This window comes from Vigna umbellata, chromosome 1 (genome assembly GCF_029865625.1).
Source record: "Vigna umbellata cultivar VRB3 chromosome 1, Vumbellata_1.0, whole genome shotgun sequence".
NCBI lineage: Eukaryota > Viridiplantae > Streptophyta > Magnoliopsida > Fabales > Fabaceae > Vigna > Vigna umbellata.
The window spans coordinates 47,858,514-47,877,440 of NC_142165.1; the positions used below are offsets into that span (position 1 = coordinate 47,858,514).

The following is an 18,927-nucleotide window of genomic DNA, read 5'->3' on the forward strand; positions in this document are numbered from 1 at the left end:
TTTTTTAGAACCAAAACTGAAATTATTTAAAATTTCATAGAATAAAAATGAAACTAAATTAGAAAATTTATACGAATAATAAACAAACAATATTTTCCTAAGATTAATAAGATATTTAAATATGTAGTTTATGGATACAAGCAATGTGTCAAATAATTGAAGGCAATAATATAACTAGGGTTAAATATGTTTTTCGTCCCTTAAGTATCACATGATTTTGGGTTTAGTCCCTACTTGAAACTTTGATTGCTTTTAGTGCTCATAGTTTTGAAACTATTACTATTAGTTCTTAAAATTGAACGACGTTAACTTTTGTTTTTGGATTTGCAGGTCTATTGCAGGTGATGGCGCATCTGAATGACGGTGATGACGCGAGGGAGGATGTCGCGACTTGTAAGGATTTTGCGCGTTGAAGGTGGCGTTGATGGAGGATGACGTCACTGCAGGGGAGCTTGCGAGATGAAGGCGCGACAACGAAGAGGCTTAGGCGATTTAGGGTTCGTCGCAACACTCGCGATTTGGGATTTCACTTGGTCGTGGTTCTCGATTGGTCGGAGCGAACTCGGTGTGCGTCTTCCGGACAGTGCGATTTGCGATTGGGGTTGCTCGCGTTTTCTGAATTTGTCTGAGTTTCAGGTGATTCTGGGAATGTCATGGATGACTCGCAAGGAAGAAGAAAGGGCTCCGCTGTTTGGATTCTTTGCAGGTGAAGAATGGAGATGCTTGCTTGATATGCGACTTGTGTTGTTGCGCGATTGGGGTGACGGTGCACGAGAAGCGAAATCATGGTTGTTCTGTTGGAGAAGATGAACAAAGTTCTCAAGCACAAGCAACATGGCAGAGAGTGAAGAGGCAAGTTGGCATAAGACGTGGCCTCGCCGTTTGTCACATCAAACAAAAGTTAACGTCCTTCAATTTTAAGGACTAATAGTAATAGTTTCAAAACTATGAGGACTAAAAGCAATCAAAGTTTTGAGTAAGGACTAAACCCAAAATTGTATGGTACTTAAGGGACGAAAAACATATTTAACCCGTATAACTAAAAATGTTTCATATTAAATAGAAAAAAGAAATTTGAACTAACATATGTTTAAAAGAAACTTGATATTGTCTTTCATGTTAGAGAAGTTCAACTCTTCATATATATTGGACCAGTGTAATGAATTAAAATGAATAAATTAAAAAAAGGTTTAATGTCTCAATAGGTCCCTATTTTTGTTCAGAATTTGAAATAGGTCCCTTTATTTTTTGGCGTCTCAATTGGGTCCTTATTTTTGTTAATTTGATGCAAATAAATCCTTTCCGTCAATTTCATCAAACGGCGTTAATGAATGTGTGACGTGGCCTTACACGTGTCAATACTGTCTTCAGGCCACGTCACACATTCATTAACGCCGTTTGATGAAATTGACGGAAAGGATTTATTTGCATCAAATTAACAAAAATAAGGACCCAATTGAGACGCCAAAAAATAAAGGGACCTATTTCAAATTCTGAACAAAAATAGGGACCTATTGAGACATTAAACCTTAAAAAAATTTATTTCCTTAGGCAATCTACTCAAATTTATTTTCTTTTGCTAATTTATTCTAATACAGTTATATTTTGGTCTAAGAGAATAATTAGGATCGAAATCAATTATGAACATATTTAGTATAGTAAAATTATTATTTCAAGTTTTATTTTGCATAATCTTTTATATAAAATCTAACTTTTTGTTATATTAGTACAAATTTAATCATCTTAAGATAATTCTTATTTTCAAAAGGATATATATATAATAAATCTAATATATCAAAACGTACTACTTTTTTTTTTTTTACATTAACCCATTCTTCATTGAAATTATTAAAATATTGAGAAAGTAAACTGATCTTCTTGTGCTTTCAAAACCAAATTAAACCCATTTTGTGGACCCTAACAGGTTGAGTGAATGGAGAGACAATGGTGTTAGGAAAACAATAACTCCACATAAAAGCACATTTATTATTTTCAAATGGACCAATTCAAAGTAATTTGGTAAATGATCGGAGTGAAACTACTTTTATTTAAATGGGTTAAGACAAAAAGTTATTGGAATGATATTAGAAAAAAAAATCAAATCAAATTCATAATTATCTAAATTTATATTAATTTAATTTTATTTAAGTGAATTTATTTTAAATAGAAATTTATATTTTTTTTTAATTTTAAATTCAGTCTATTTGATTTGATTGAATATTGAAAACAAGATTTTAATCCCACAAAATATTGATAAAATTTGAATAAATTAACTAATTTAATACAATATAGCTAATCTGTCTCTAATATCATAAAAGCATAATTATAAATATGTACTCATTATTAAACATTATTATCTCTAAAAGTAAATAAAAGAGGTTTGTTTTACAATATATTAATAATTATAAAACAAAAGAATGATAAAATAAATTGGAACAAAATAATAAAAATTTAAATAATTAATTTTTTAGTAATTAGAAAACAAAAACATGATAAATAAATTGAAACAAAATAATGCAAATTTAAATAACTATAATTTTTTTAAACATTTTTTAAAATTATAAAACAAAAGAGTAATAAATAAATCGAAACAAAATAATAAAAAATTAAAAAATTAAATTTATTAAAATAAAGAGAACTTGAGTGCTTTAAATAATTTAAAATAAAAATATATTAATTTATAATGATTACGAAAAATTGGATAAAATTACATAAGTGAATGGAAATACTAAGTTGTAAAATGTTAAATTAAATTAAAACTAAGAACTATAAATAGATGAAGATGGTTATGAGTATTTGAAACTCAATGATGAGAAAAAATTGAATGCATATATAACTAACTTTGGAAATGCTAACCAAAAAGTGAATGTAATATTAAATAAAAAAACAAATGAATTATATGCCAATTATAGAATGATTGAAATATATTAAAGATGATAGGAAAGAAATGAATATAAAAGTGATGTATGAGTTAATATGTGAGTGAATATAATAAAATTAAAATTATGGATGCAATTGTGAAATAAAAGGAAGTACTAAGTTTAAATAAAATGGCTAAACAAGTAGTTAAAAAAATTAGATTGAGGGCATAAATGAAAAAAACAATTTAGATAATATAAAACTAGAGGATTAAATAGAAAATGTGAAATATATTAACAAGAGAACTAAGTGAGAATGTGCAGAGACACCTTGTTACTTGACTCAAACTAACAATACACCTCTAAATTATATTGAAGAAAAAAATAAGGAAAAAAGAAGTGAGGTTTTTTTTGTCCGATACACTGTTTTTTTCTTCTAAGTCTTTATATATATATATAAGAGATTGGTTAGGAGTATTATTATAAAAACAAATTTTGAAATTAATTACAATGAAATAAAATTAATTGGAATAATTATGTTTTTTTCTAATTTGAATAATCCACAAAATATATTACATTTAATTCTTGAACTTTTATTGGTCTTTAGCTAAATTGGTTTCTAGTAATTAAGTTGATTGATTTACAATTTTCATAAACTAAATCAAGGACGAGTCAAATATGTCTTAGATAAAGTCAAACTGAATTAACATGAGTTCAAATTGATTTGAGTAAACTTAGGTTTTACTTAATCCAACATGAGACAAGCTCACATTCACTTATTTGGGACAAGTTCACGTTCATCCTATGTTAGGACATATCACAACAATTAAGTTAGGATAGACTTAGGTTAACCAAAACTTATGTTTTTTTTATATGTAAATTGAACATGTACTATATGGCGATACAAATCTATAGAGCGGTTGGCCACAGCTACAATCATGAGAAGGGACGATCGACATGAATGAGCTATGGTCAACATTGTCAAGGTACCATTCGTAGTTGATCGCATGACCATGGAAATGGGAGACAAAGAGGTTGGACAACCCCCAACAATAGGAACACTTAAACATTGTTCCTAATCAAGATTACTGGTAAGAATTACTTAGTTGGAAATGGGTCATCATTGGGCCGTAATTAGGATTTCACTAATTACAAATTCATCTCGAAACCTATAAATAAAGGTCGAAGGTGAGAAAGTAAGTTATTGCATTTATTAAGAGTTTTAAGATTGTACTGTGACCTTGATCAGATTAATTACTTGAATAGAGAAAGATTGAAACAAAGAGTGAAAAGTGTTCAAAACGATCTAAATTAACTTAAAAGAAAATATGAAGAAGTATTTGTGAAAATTATCGATCCTATATCTGAATCAGAACACGCATCAAAATTTATAACAAAATGATCACATTAGTTAAATAGAAAAAGAAAAAATAGTTTTTATGTAGAATAAGGATTATCACAACAACACAAATAATTATAAATACAGACTAGATAAAATTGTAAAAACTTGTACATCGAAAAATAGTTATGAAGATTTCTTATATCGTATTGTAATTATTGCAGTGACCTCTTTCACTATAACTTATCAAGATGTAAACGTAATGCTTTTAAAATTTAGAGTATATATAGTAACAATCGGTTACATTGCACATTTTGGTAAAATGCACAGGACAATTATTACAAAAAATTATATAATTAGTATTACGAGACAAAAAAAAATTATTTAATAAATTTAGATATAATTAAGTTTAATTCTTTATTTTTTTAAAATGCTATTTGTTTTTATCTTTGAGTTTAACCATCATTTTTCGGAGAGTAATTTAAGAAAACTTGTCTTTTTAGTAACTTAGTTCTTATTTTTAAGTTTATTATAATTCATTTTGGTTATTATATACTTTATCAATTGAATTTTAATTAATTTATTAATTTGGTCATTTATCATAAATTGATATTAAAATTTCTTTTATAGACGAATTTTAGCTTTTTTCTTTTCATTTTTTTCTAACGTTTCTTCCCTTTCTCCCATTTCTCATCACCTTTTTTCACTTTCCTCACATCACTTTCCCTCCAAATCCTGATAAACTCTAGCTTGTTTTTTATCTTCATAAATTTAAAACTCTAACTTTTTCAAAATGTCTTCTTTAAACATAATTTGTTTAGAATGTTTCTTTTGATTTTGTTATTTAAGGAGTCCTAAAATGTTATGGGTACGTAATAGCTTGATAACTTTGTTTAGGTGTCTGAAATTTGGTTTTGTAGAAACTTAGAACTGGTGAGAAATGAAGGGAAAAGGAAAAAGGTAGAACGCGAAAGAAAAAAAACACTATAAGATCCTAAAATAAAAAATGATCTAAATTTTAACATTTAGTACTCCTAGTCTATCTCAACACTAAATAAATCAAATTAGTTTTATTTAATAAATATTAAAAGTCAATTAATAAAAAATATATAACAGTAAAATTATTAATGATCCTAAGAAAAGATATTGCATAAAAAATATTAAATAACCTTAAGTATTAAATGATAAGTTAGTATCACTCCAAAAAAAAGAAGTGGCTTAAACTTTAAAACTCAATTTTGCCACATCACTGATCCCGCATCATGTATATATTGGGTTGAACAAACGTGCAGAGAATCTATAGTGCAGAATATGATGCGCATGTCATAGGCAAACAAGACTAAAAATAGTTACAACAAAATGGAATTGCTCATTAAGATTCTCTCTGCGCTAATAATATTGTTCTCCGGAGGACCCATACTTGAAGTTAGGCCCGTGGCAGTGACGGCTCTCCCACTCCGCACGGATTCTCGATGGATCGTGGGCCAAGATGGCCGAAGGGTAAAGCTGGCCTGTGTGAATTGGGTTTCCCACGTGGAAGCTGTGGTGGCAGAAGGGCTCAGCAAAAAGCCCGTCGATGACATTTCCAAGGGAATAAAGTCCATGGGCTTCAACTGTGTCAGGCTCACTTGGCCCATAGTTTTGGTGACAAACGACTCTCTGGCTTCTCTCACCGTTAGACGCTCCTTTCAGAACCTCGGCCTCCTTGAATCCATCGCCGGTGTCCAAACCAACAACCCTTCCATCATTGACCTTCCGCTCATCCAAGCTTTTCAGGTAAAATTTTTCAATTTTTTATTATTCCATTATTTTTTCTTAACGTAACCACTTTCTTCACTATTCTGGATCGCTCACAGTCCTTATCTTGTTGGCTGTCGATCTTATCAGAAATTTTGTCTCGGCGCTTATTTGGTGGCGATTGACTGATGAAGGTTTTTTGATAATTAAGTAGCTACCTCCAACTAACTTCCTTAGTAATTGCCTTCTACGTTGCGACAGATTCTTCAATACAATATGCTTTTTGTTTTACTTTTTACGTCAAATTTGTCTGATGTAGATTTTTCGTATATTTATTTCGTAAGGAAATCAATTCTATTTAATTTTTATCAAAATTTCCTCTTACAAAAAAAAATCATTCAAACATATAGTTGAGTAATTTTGTTAACCTTATAATAATGATAATAATATAATTTTTTACTATCTTGTTGGTTTCTTAGTTGAGTGTAGAAATCGCTGTCTCAACAAACTTGCGAATTATAAGAGTTACTTGAAGTTTGCGTTGAGTGTGGAGAACATTTGTTTTTGTTTTCTTATGATTGTAGGCAGTGGTGAAAAGTCTTGGAGATAACGATGTGATGGTGATATTGGACAACCACGTAACGCAACCAGGGTGGTGTTGCAGTAATTCTGACGGGAATGGGTTTTTCGGTGACAAATTTTTTGACCCAAATTTGTGGTTATCGGGTCTGACCAAGATGGCCACACTTTTCAATGGGGTCAGTAATGTGGTGGGTATGAGCTTGAGGAACGAGCTGCGAGGACCCAAACAGAATGTGGACGATTGGTACAAGTAAGTGAACCTCAATAAAGAGTAGTACTATTTAAAAAAGAAAGAAAATTGTTAGGGATGATCATGTTTTAGATTAAAACAACTATAGCAAAAAGTGAAAGAAAGGAAAATATGACGTGACTGATAATATGTTGTTATGAACTGAAGGTACATGGTGAAAGGAGCAGAAACAGTTCATGCTGCAAATCCAGATGTTCTTGTGATTCTATCAGGCCTAAATTTTGACAAGGACTTGTCATTCATTCAAAAACGAGCGGTGAACGTGACATTTAAGGAAAAGTTAGTATTTGAGGCTCATTGGTATGGGTTTACTGACGGTGAAGCTTGGGTGAATGGTAACCCAAACCAAGTATGTGGACAAGTGGCTGGAAATTTCATGAGAACCTCTGGCTACTTGGTGAACCAAGGATGGCCTCTGATTATCAGTGAGTTTGGTGTAGACTTAAGAGGCACCAACGTCAACGACAATCGCTACCTTAACTGCTTCTTAACAGTGGCAGCTGAGCATGACTTGGACTGGGCATTGTGGACACTCGTTGGAAGCTACTACTTTAGACAAGGAGTTGTAGGAATGGAAGAGTTTTATGGCATTCTTAATTGGGATTGGTCCCAAGTTAGGAATCTCACTTTCTTAAACAGAATCTCTTCCCTCCAACTTCCTTTTCGAGGTAATACTCCCTAAAAGCTTCTTTTTTAACCACCCAATTCTCTACAGATTAATTCAACCATTCATGACATCCTTCAAGGACTTGGTTATCTGCTAACTATACCATACTAATTTAACACTTGATGAAACTTGAAAGCTCTCACTGTTACTTTTACACCAATTTTTTTTCACTCTTACTATCTTTCATTATCTTATTCTTTTACAACATGCAGGTCCTGGCATAACAAAAGGCAATCCGTACAAATTGATATACCATCCCTCAACTGGGTTGTGTGTGATAAGAAAGACATTACTAGAGCCATTAACATTAGGACCTTGTTATTTATCTGAAGGTTGGAAATACACACCCCAAAAAATTCTGTCAATAAAGGGTACCTACTTCTGCATTGAAGCGGAGAGTGAAGGGATGGCTGCCATGCTTGGGATAATATGCTCAGATTCTAACTCTAGATGGGAAATGATCTCAGATTCCAAGTTGCATCTTTCCTCTAAACTCAGTGATGGTTCTGATGTATGCCTAGATGTAGATGACAACAATGTCATTGTGACGAATGCATGTAAATGTTTGAGCAGAGATCGTTCATGCGACCCTAGTAGCCAGTGGTTCAAACTTATTGACAGTGGAAGGAGGTCCATCTTCACAAGCTCATCATCATCATCCATGCAAAATTCATCGGACCTTTTATGGAAACAATTGAGCTCAATATAAGTAGCTTGAATAAAATTATATATTATAAAATTGGACAATACTTCTCCATTTAATATATACATATGTTTTTTCTTTTCGTTTTTATCAGATCATGTATCTTATAGACTTTATAACTTTCTTTCTCTGTATATATAAGTTATCAGATGCTGATGAATATCTTTCGTGTACATAAACTATTTTCATATTGATTTTCTTAACCATATTGTATTCGTTAAATCTTCTAAGAATCCTTCTTATGTTTCAACGCTGAGGCACTGATCGTGTTCATTTCCTTAGTAAATAATATTATTGGTGTGCACTATCTATTAACAAAAAACAAAAAAATAAATGAATCCTTACATGCACACACCTAACCTTACCCCTCGTATTTGTAAATACTTTCTAAAAACGTATATTATGGCTATTTTTATTATTCATTTTGATTGTCCATTTTCATTTCTGAAACATCGTTTTCATTGTCTATTTTTAGTGAGAATAACAAAATGTGAATTGTTACAGATAAAAATTCTAAAAATATGTAAAATTTACTAAAATTAACCACTTTTTTATCTCAAGGAAGCATGAAAAGAGGTTGATATAAAAAAAATAAAGTCGTAAAAGAATACTTCTTTTTGCATTTTCACAGGTTGTACAAAACATTTATGAATAAATCAACTTAAGGGGCTTAGTTTTTCACTTTTCAACGAACGCTCCAGTTACTATTGTTAAACTTAACTTGAATTTTTATAAAAAAATTGAATATATAAAATATAAAATAGATTTACGATAAATAAATTATACAATTATAGTTATTTATAATTATTTGTATCGATATTTAATATGAATAGTCTTAAACTATTTTAAAGTTGATTTTAGTAAAATTATGCTAACAGTGTTTATGTTCTTTTATCTCCTAGTAATAATTAAGTGATTTATTATTGTATGACTCTATGTCTTTTTTATTGGTTGCTTGTTTGTTTTAAGTATGAATTGAAATTCATATCGATTTATATTGAATTGAATACGTTTTGGACTATTTCTCATGTCTCTCGGAGGAAAATTTTAGTATAATATTTTATTGCAAGGTACGATGTTTTAAGTTGAGAACGTCATTATATGTTATGTAATGAGGATGACTTTTACTTCTCTTTCTTCATGCTATTTAATTTTGCTTATCATATTAAATTATTCTTAAAGGTTTTAACCATTGACGTTTTAATTTTATGATCATGAGTTTAAAGTAATTTTGTGTTCATGACTTTATATAGGAAATTATTGAAAAGAATCCACAATATTACTTAGCATAAATGGAGACATAAAAAGGACCTAAAAAGATTGGTATCAACAAAACTAGAATTAAATGTGTGAATTTTTTTTTCCAGTGCAATAAAGTTATAGTGTCTATTTTATAGCCATCTTTTCATTGTTAATTAGTTTTGGATTGTAAATTAAATTTTAAATTGAATTATGTCAAATATAGTAAGTTTTTACTATTTATCTCACCTTGATATATTAGTATATGTGCTTAGATGAAAAATTTAGTATAATATTTATGTCGCATGATATAATGCTTGAAGTTAATAATATAATTAATGATATTCAATAAATATAACTTTTACTCCTCTTTATTATTTTTAATTAATTTTATTTGTCATGTTAAACTATTCTTAAAGTTACCAATTTTAAAAGTACTTTTTGTATAAAAAGCTCTTTTTGCATATACCCATGTTAAGAACAAATTGACGTGTAATTGTTTTATTCTGCAGAAGATTTGAATCCAAATCCTAACAATACAATGCTTAAAAAGAAGTTGGATCATTCAAAGCAGTGTTATTTAAAAACACACGTGGCTTATTAAAAAGAAAAAAGAAAAATAATCAGAAAAAACAAACTTTGCCGGTTGAATAAATGAAAATTAAAGAACAGTGATATATATGTCATAATAACATACATAAGTGAGTGTTTTTGTGGTGTAGACTGTCTCATTTGAAATGGAAATGGGTAGTAGGTGGTGGTGGGCGGTGGTTTTCACCGTTTTCTTTCTGCCGGTAATAATAATCACGACACTGTTGTTCCCCGGAGCTACAGTGAAAGATTTTGATACCACAGAGGCGGTGACGGGCTTTCTTCAAACGGATTCCCGATGGATCGTGGGCCGAGATGGGCGCAGGGTGAAGCTGGCGTGTGTGAATTGGGTTTCCCACTTGGAAGTTGTGGTGGCGGAAGGGCTGAGCAAAAGGCCCGTGGATTCCATATCGAAGGAAATAAAGTCCATGGGCTTCAACTGCGTGAGGCTCACTTGGCCCACTCTTTTGGCAACCAACGACTCTCTGGCTTCTCTCTCAGTTAGAGCCTCCTTTCAGAAGCTGGGCCTCCTAGAAGCCGTGGCCGGAGTGCAGAGCAACAACCCCTCCATCATCGATCTTTCCCTCATCCAAGCTTTTCAGGCAAGTAAACCGATCATATTTTTATTTATTTAAATAAAATAATATTTAATGAATATTTGATCGGATTTAACTATATATTATTATGATGGTGGAGTGATGACGATGATGGTTGATATAGAATTGGTGATGATTATATGATTGCCATTGACTTATCGTATTATATCACCGCAATGTCCTTATCGAACCATCATGTCATCACAGTTAACGTGGCTGCACCGTTTTCCATAATTAAATTACAGATTCAACGTGTTAAGTTGCTATAACCATTTGAATCTGTCAAGAAGTATAAGTCGATTTTGGTAGATTCAAATTAATAAATTTACTATTTTTGATAATTTGTTTTTGAAAAGTAGGGTAACAATAAATAAATATTTATTTATTTACTTTCAAACTAATATACTTTTTCATTTAAACTAGAGGAACTTATTTGTTTAATTAAAAAAACAAAGAGTTGAATGACTCTTGATTAAAAGGAAGAAGTAAATGGTTTGATAGGATGGTAATTAAAAAAACAAGGAGTTGAATGACTCTTGATTATAGGGAAGAAGCCATGGTTTGATAGGATGATAAAAATATTTGTCTTTTTAATATTTGTAAATATTTATTACTTGTAAGTTAAAAGAATATTTTCTGTTTATAAATGAGTATATATATATATATATATATATATATATATATATATATATATATATATATATATATATATATATATATATATATATATATATTCAATTAATATTAGAAAAACTTGTTTGTTTAATTAAAAGAAGGTTTAATAGCCAATTTAGTCCTCACTTTGATTGAAAAATCTCAATTTAGTCCCTCATTATAAAAGTGTTTTAAATTAGTCCTAACTTTTAAAATAGTGGGTCAGATTGGTCCCTTTCGTTAAATATAAGTTAACGAAATTAATGGATGATGATGTGACACAACTTAAAGTTGATGTGTTAGATTGGTCCATCGTTAGCTTTAAGTTGTGTCACATCATCATCCATTAATTTTGTTAACTTATATTTAACAGAAAGGACCAATCTGACCCACTATTTTAAAAGTTAGGACTAATTCAAAACACTTTTATAATGAGGGACTAAATTGAGATTTTTCAACCAAAGTGAGGACTAAATTGGCTATTAAACCTTAAAAGAACAAGAAACTCAGTTACTCATGATTAAAATGAAGAAGTTTGATACTAAAATATTATAAATACTCGTATTTGTCAGTATTTATGAATATTTATTATTTTCATGCAACTAATATTTTAATACTCATATAGAATACAAATATTATATTACTCGTATTTTGAGTACCTATTATCTAAATAAAAAATTAATTAAAATTTAATTTATATTTTGTTAAGTTAAATTTAATTAACATTAAAATTAATTTATATTTTATTAGGTTAAATAAAAATTAAATGATGAAGCATGCATGAGTGTTGCAGGCAGTGGTGAAGAGCGTTGGAGACAATGGTGTGATGGTGATTTTGGACAACCACCTGACCCAGCCAGGATGGTGTTGCGGTAACACAGACGGCAATGGCTTCTTCAATGACAATTTCTTCAACCCAGATCAGTGGATATTGGGCCTCACCAAGATGGCCACCCTTTTCAAGGGAGTTACCACAGTCGTAGGTATCAGCTTGAGGAATGAACTGCGAGGATCTAGACAGAATGCTAATGATTGGTACAAGTAAGTCATAACAACTATCTATCACTGTTCTTGCTCTTTCATTCAATCACGCTCAATTCTATATAAGAGTGTGTAATCATTTGATTTGGTGAAGAAATGTGAAAGGCAAGTAGAAGAATGATTGAGGGTTCTTCTAAGAAACAACTCTGAAGAACAAAATAATGATGAATGTTTGCAAGAAATTATAACAAATATTTTTCAACGTCATGCTTTTGAATGAAAGGTATATGGTAAGAGGAGCGGAAGCAGTTCATGCAGCAAATTCAGACGTTCTTGTCATTCTCTCTGGTCTAAATTTCGATACAGATTTATCATTTATTCGGGATCGACCAGTGAGCCTAACGTTCAAAGGAAAACTAGTATTTGAGGTGCACAGATATGGCTTCACTGATGGTCAAGCTTGGGTTGATGGAAACCCAAACGAAGTCTGTGGAAGAATAACAAATAATATAAGGAAAACATCTGCATACTTATTAGACCAAGGATGGCCATTGTTTGTGAGTGAGTTTGGTGGAGATTTGAGAGGTACCAATGTTAATGACAATCGATACCTTACTTGCTTTTTGGCATTGCTAGCTGAGCTTGATTTGGATTGGGCCTATTGGACACTTGTTGGCAGCTACTACTTTAGAGAAGGTGTTGTAGGAATGGAAGAGTTTTATGGAGTTCTTACTTGGAATTGGACTCAAGTTAGGAGTATCAGTTTCTTAAACAGAATCAGTGCACTTCAACTTCCATTTAGAGGTATACCTAACCCTTCAACATCGACTTCAGATTCTCTGCTGAATTTTTCTTATGTTGTTTCTCTATCAGAGCTTTCAAAATACACTGATATGTTGGTACATCAAAATCAGCATCCATAGTTTATTTTAAAAGCTCAACTAAACAGTACCAAACACTTAGCAGAGAGTTCATATTTTTGGCTTGCAAATGTATAAACTTTTGACCAGTGAAAAATAAAACTAATTTATAATATATAACTGAGTGTAAACCTCGTGTTACAAATTGATATTGTGAGATTGAGTTAGACTTAAAGTCTACTTCTTAACTGTAAATGCTTTCTTGTAAAAGGATATTTGAATGGTGGAACTTTTTACATAGATTTCACATAATTTGTGCACTATTAATTGATTACTAATTTAATACTTGATGGTGTGTTGTTTGTTATTGTGCAGGACCAGGTATCATAGAAGGCAATTCACACAAATTGATGTTTCATCCCTTGACAGGTCTGTGCATCATAAGAAAATCAGAGCTAAATACACTAACACTGGGTCCTTGTTCTTCTTCTGATGGTTGGAAATACACATCTCAGAAGACTTTATTGGTAAACAATACAAACTTATGCATACGTGCAGAGACACAAAGGAAGCCTGCAACACTTAGCAGTGCATGCTCAGATTCTAACTCTATATGGGAAGTGATATCAGATTCTAACATGCACCTTTCATCTAAACTAAGTGATGGTTCTAATGTATGCTTAGATGTAGATGATAATAACATTATTGTGACTAATACTTGTAAATGCTTGAGTAAAGATAACAAGTGTGAACCTGGAAGTCAATGGTTCAAACTTATTGACAGCGGAAGGAGGTCAATTTCGACAACCTCAGCAATGTCCATTTTGGAATCATCAAAACTTTTGTGGGAACTTTAGGAAATTCTGTACAATGTTAACGTCATGAAATGTATCCTTTGCTTATGTTTCAATATAAAAATGTTGTGAACAAGCGTAGCCATGTAAAGGTTGGATTAGTTGTATGTTATATTTCAGTGAAAAACGTTCAAATCCACTAAAGTTAATTAGAACTTTTGATTTAAAGGCATAAATATTGTTGCTCTACACCTAAATAAAAAAGTACGATTGTTTCTCCTTGCATTTCTTCCACGGATTTTAAAATTAGTTGAAAGGTTAAAAAATTCTTCAATAGATTTCAAAATTTATTGAAATTTTTTTTCTTTAACAAATTTTAAAATTAATTGAAAAGAAAAGGATATAGGATTTTTAAAATACGGTTTTAAAATTAAAAAAAAATGTAAAGATGCAATAAGACATGTGGGATGATATATTAACCGTTAATCTTTCTATCAAATGGGTTCCTAACTTTTTTTCATTTTTGTTCCTACCAATGATTTTTAATTAAAGAATTTACCATTGTAAAAAATTGAATACATCAAATATAATTGAAGTTAAGAATATTTTTTTTTTCATAATATTAGTATAAAATATTTATCAAATAATTTTCCTAACTTTCTTAAATTTCTTATCCAATCTTATGTTTTATTCACGTTGAATACAAAACTTAAAAAAAAAAGAATTTAATTTAATTAGAACCAACAGTATATTAACATATTTTGTGGAGTTTTGTTGAGATGTCCATGTACAAATACAAAACTATATTTATCTTATAATGTAAGAACTATACTTTTGTTTTATACGTCTATATAAATATTTATCTTACAGTATAATACCATCTTAATTGTTAAAACTTATCATGTGATAAACGTATTACATCTATTCTAATATTACAAGCATTAATTAAACATTTTGTGGACCCAACCCAACCTAAAAACCCTTATCTGAAAAAATTGCACAAAGTTTGTTTTCCCTAATCCTTACATGTTCCCAAAAATAAAGTTATTAAACGGCGCTTTAGTTCCACTTAACTTAATATTCTACAAGTTTATAAAGGTCAATGTCATAAAGTGGCAGCAATCCTTGTAACAATTTTGAAACTTTTAGTAACGGTTCTTTCGCATCAGAGCTTGCGAAAATAAAACTGTTATACCTTTCTTGCAGTAACTCAGCTTGTGATTCCTTTTGGTGAACTCCATATATTTTTGTGTTGATAATTTTTAGAACGTGTTACATAAAAAGTGCCCCCATCTGATCTTTTTCCCTTTATTCTCCTGTGATGATTTGATCACTGTTTGACAGAAGATTCCAACAACAAATAAGAAAGCCATTACTGATGAAAGGTATAAATTCGACAAATCCTTTATCCAATATTCCAATTTCCTTTCCTACTTAATGTGCTCAGAACCCAGATACAAGTAAGGTAGAGATTCACAAGAATTTGGCATCAACAACTATATAAGAGGCCACTGGCACTAACAAGTAGTCTAGCTCTAACTGCACTCAAATCATTACCCCTTTATTGCTTCTGAACATTATATATTAATACTCCTTTCTGCATTCTTAATTTTCGTTAAAAAAATGGAAATGGTACCTCGGAAGATGCAATCCAGGGCTAGCCGCCATATTTTTTCAGCATCAGATGACACTACAATGACCAAAAATGTTCGAGCCACCCATGCTCCTGATGATCGACACGTTGAAGTTAGACCTCTTCTGAATGTTGTCCAAGACATATTTCTCCGTGTTGCCTCTCTCATCCCTGACATTGTTAAGGTATATATGTCTATATCTCAGACAATTTTGATTATATAGTTAAGATTTTCAAATTTTCTGAGTGTGGTTGGTTGTTTTGAAAGTTTGCACAGGGAAAACCAGTGCAAATGGATGCTATGAAGGATAGTATCCAGCAATCAAATCTGACCGAGGTGCTAGATATTTCGTACCACACAATCAACAGAATTTCCTGCGAGGTTTTCTCAGTCTCAGTCCCAAGAATTAATCTTCACTTAGAATTTTAACATCATGTTTCCCAATTGACAAGACCAGACTGATTTAAACGTCTCCAAAAAACATACTACTTTAAACTTGTTCGTGTTTTCTTGTCGTGTCACAGATATGTTGCAAATGTTCGAGTGCTGATATACATGCCACGACCATGGGAATACTGAACATGCTCTCAGGCTATTCTTGGGATGCGAAGGTGGTAATTGCGTTAGCAGCTTTTGCAGCCAACTTTGGGGAGTTTTGGCTGGTGGCTCAGCTTTATGCCACCAACCGTCTTGCTAAGTCTGTTGCAAAGTTGAAGCACATCCATGAAACACTTGAACAAGTGGATGATTTGGGACTAAAGTTCGAAACAATCAATAACCTTTTAAAGGTAATGTTGGATGTAACCAATTACATTGTTGAATTCCATGAGCTTCCCTCTCGGTACATTGACCCTGAGGCGCCGGAGATGTTGACTGCCTCCACTCTTATCCCCGGTGCTGTCTATTGGACCATTCGGAGTTCTGTGTCCTGTGCATCGCATCTTTTAGGCATAACTGGCTTGATTCATGGGTAAACCTTCATTGTTAATTTCTCTATTTTTTCCAAAGCAATCCCCAATGAAACTTCGAAATGAACTAACTTTCCTGATCTCGTTGCAGATATATGACAACAGTGGTAGAGAGTTGGGAACTTTCCAGTTTGGCGCATAAGCTTGATAACCTAAATGGCCACCTTCGCAAGCAACTCACCCTTTGTCAACTGCATTTAGGTATGCCAATCTAATTTATAACCGGTTAATTCATTTTTTTCTTCGGGTAGAATATTTCTAATCTATTACGCCCGTGAACATTTATATACAATGCAGATGACAACAAACAGAGAGAAGCATTTGAAACACTTCGGCTCCTTTTTGAGACACCCCACCAAGATAACTTGAAGGCTCTCAAAGCTATGTTTTGCATTAACGATGATCCGTTGCCATTGTTTGATGGTTCTTCCAAACAAAGGGTTAACCCTGAATCCATTTTCTCTTCTCACTCTTACTATATGTGCATATATTATATGTAATGTAACCATATATGGTCATCAGATTGATCTTTACTTTAGACTTATTATAATAATAATTTTTCTACTTGGTTCAAAATCCAAAAAGTTATGGTAAATGACCCAATCGGGAGAAAAGGTTATGATAATTACACGTGGTGTTTCTGTCACAACCTTGAACGTATTTATTTATCTTCAGGTTAGCATTGATGTATTGAGGAGGAAAATTGTTCTACTCTACATATCAGACCTACATAACGTCCCTGATCAAGAGCTTGTGATATTTGAACAAATGTACCTAGAGTCACGTCAGGATTCAACCAGGTTAGAGAGTCAGTATGAACTCGTTTGGATTCCAGTTGTGGACAAGGCAATCCCATGGACTGAATTGAAGCCGAAGCTTGAGAAGCTGCAATCAACGATGTCATGGTACTCAATTTATGACCCTTCTGTTCTGGAGCCTGCAACCATCAGGTACATTAAAGAAGTATGGCTTTTCAAAGCGAAGCCTATACTTGTTGTGTTGGATCCCCTAGGGAAGGTTGTTAATCTGAATGCATTACCCATGATGTGGATTTGGGGAAGCTTGGCTTACCCTTTCTCTAGCTCAAAGGAGGAAGCATTGTGGAATAATGAAACATGGGGACTTCTTCTATTGGCAGATACAATCGATCCATCGCTTCTGTATTGGGTGAGTCGTTACATTCTTTACTTTATCTTTCAATATATATAAATTCATTATTGTCAAAAACTGGTGTATGAAGCAAATTTCTAAGCTTGACTGTCTCCCCGTATATGTAACACTTTTCATTCTGTACAAATGATTATTAAAACTAACGAAAATAACTAACAATAGTTTTGAAGTTAATATTTCCTCTATTTGGTCTGATGATTTCCGGACATTGAATAAAAGTCAACTATATCATGTTATTTCTTAAAACTGTAGCCTCTATGTACCATCACATTTGCCAATCTTACATAACCACCACCTCATACAATATAATTTTAAATATATATGCATACTTTGTTCAGATATCAGAAGGCAGATATATATGCTTGTACGGAGGGGACGATATGGACTGGATCCGCAAATTCACAAGCACTGCACATTCACTGGCAAAAGCTCTGCAACTACCACTAGAGATGATTTATGTTGGGAAAAGCAATCCGGGGAAGAAAGTTCAAGAAATCAACAATGCCATACAAGAAGAAAAATTGAGCACCGTGCTCCCTGACCTTGCGATAATTTGGTTCTTCTGGGTTAGGCTAGAGAGCATGTGGCAATCCAAATCACAGCATAGCAAGACAGTAGAGGAAGACCACATAATGCATGAAGTAATGAGAATCCTAACCTACGATAGTGGTGACCCAGGATGGGCCGTAATTAGTCAAGGCACAGGTAGGATGGCACAGGGTAAGGGAGATACGTTTCTAAGGTGCCTGAACGAACATGAGCAGTGGATAGCAACAGCAAAAGATAAAGGGATCTTGCCAGCAATGGCTGATTATATACAAGGACTACAAACCCCTCACCACTGCAACCGCTTGATACTTCCAGGTGACAGTGGCGGGGTACCAGACAGAGTGGTCTGCGCTGAATGTGGCAAAACAATGGACAAGTTCTACATGTATCGCTGCTGTAACGAGTAAACACATGTTCACATCGCCTACAATGTGTAAAAACATATTTGAAACAGTGCAAACCGGTAACGAAGGGCATTCGTGCCAATTGAAACTACTGGAGTAGAATTTCAAGCTTAGAATAGATTCACCATTTCAACCACTGAATGAATAAATCTTTCATTCCGCATAATTTCAGTCCACCGATTGCATGAATATGTTGAATTCAAGTAAGAATAGCATATCAGTGTTTGTCTGACATAGGTTTTCAATTCAGGTTTATGATATCTACCTATTGTTTTGGTTTTTATTGTTAAAGGCTTGTAATTGTATGCTAAAATCTGGTTTTATTAAGTTATGAAAGTATAGCTTTTCTAG

At 32.2% G+C, this 18,927-nt stretch overlaps 3 protein-coding genes across 3 annotated transcripts; all 3 read left to right on the plus strand.

The window, feature by feature from the left end:
• The first annotated feature begins 5,484 nt into the window (after positions 1-5,484).
• LOC124831467 (glycosyl hydrolase 5 family protein-like) lies at positions 5,485-8,342 on the plus strand. Its single transcript, XM_047305461.2, has 4 exons — positions 5,485-5,973; positions 6,519-6,766; positions 6,914-7,434; positions 7,646-8,342. The coding sequence occupies exons 1-4, from the start codon at positions 5,557-5,559 to the stop codon at positions 8,140-8,142; spliced, it is 1,683 nt and encodes a 560-aa protein (XP_047161417.1). The 5' UTR covers positions 5,485-5,556; the 3' UTR covers positions 8,143-8,342.
• A 1,618-nt stretch (positions 8,343-9,960) lies between these two features.
• On the plus strand, positions 9,961-13,987 carry LOC124831468 (glycosyl hydrolase 5 family protein-like). Its single transcript, XM_088103493.1, has 4 exons — positions 9,961-10,572; positions 12,014-12,257; positions 12,481-13,001; positions 13,433-13,987. Exons 1-4 carry the CDS (start codon positions 10,113-10,115, stop codon positions 13,912-13,914), a joined length of 1,707 nt encoding a protein of 568 aa, XP_087959619.1. The 5' UTR covers positions 9,961-10,112; the 3' UTR covers positions 13,915-13,987.
• Positions 13,988-14,848: 861 nt separating this feature from the next.
• Positions 14,849-18,926, plus strand: LOC124831469 (protein SIEVE ELEMENT OCCLUSION B-like). The gene is made up of 7 exons (XM_047305464.2): positions 14,849-15,669; positions 15,753-15,866; positions 16,010-16,455; positions 16,545-16,654; positions 16,751-16,893; positions 17,129-17,620; positions 17,962-18,926. Exons 1-7 carry the CDS (start codon positions 15,475-15,477, stop codon positions 18,577-18,579), a joined length of 2,118 nt encoding a protein of 705 aa, XP_047161420.1. The 5' UTR covers positions 14,849-15,474; the 3' UTR covers positions 18,580-18,926.
• The last annotated feature ends 1 nt before the right edge of the window (position 18,927 follows it).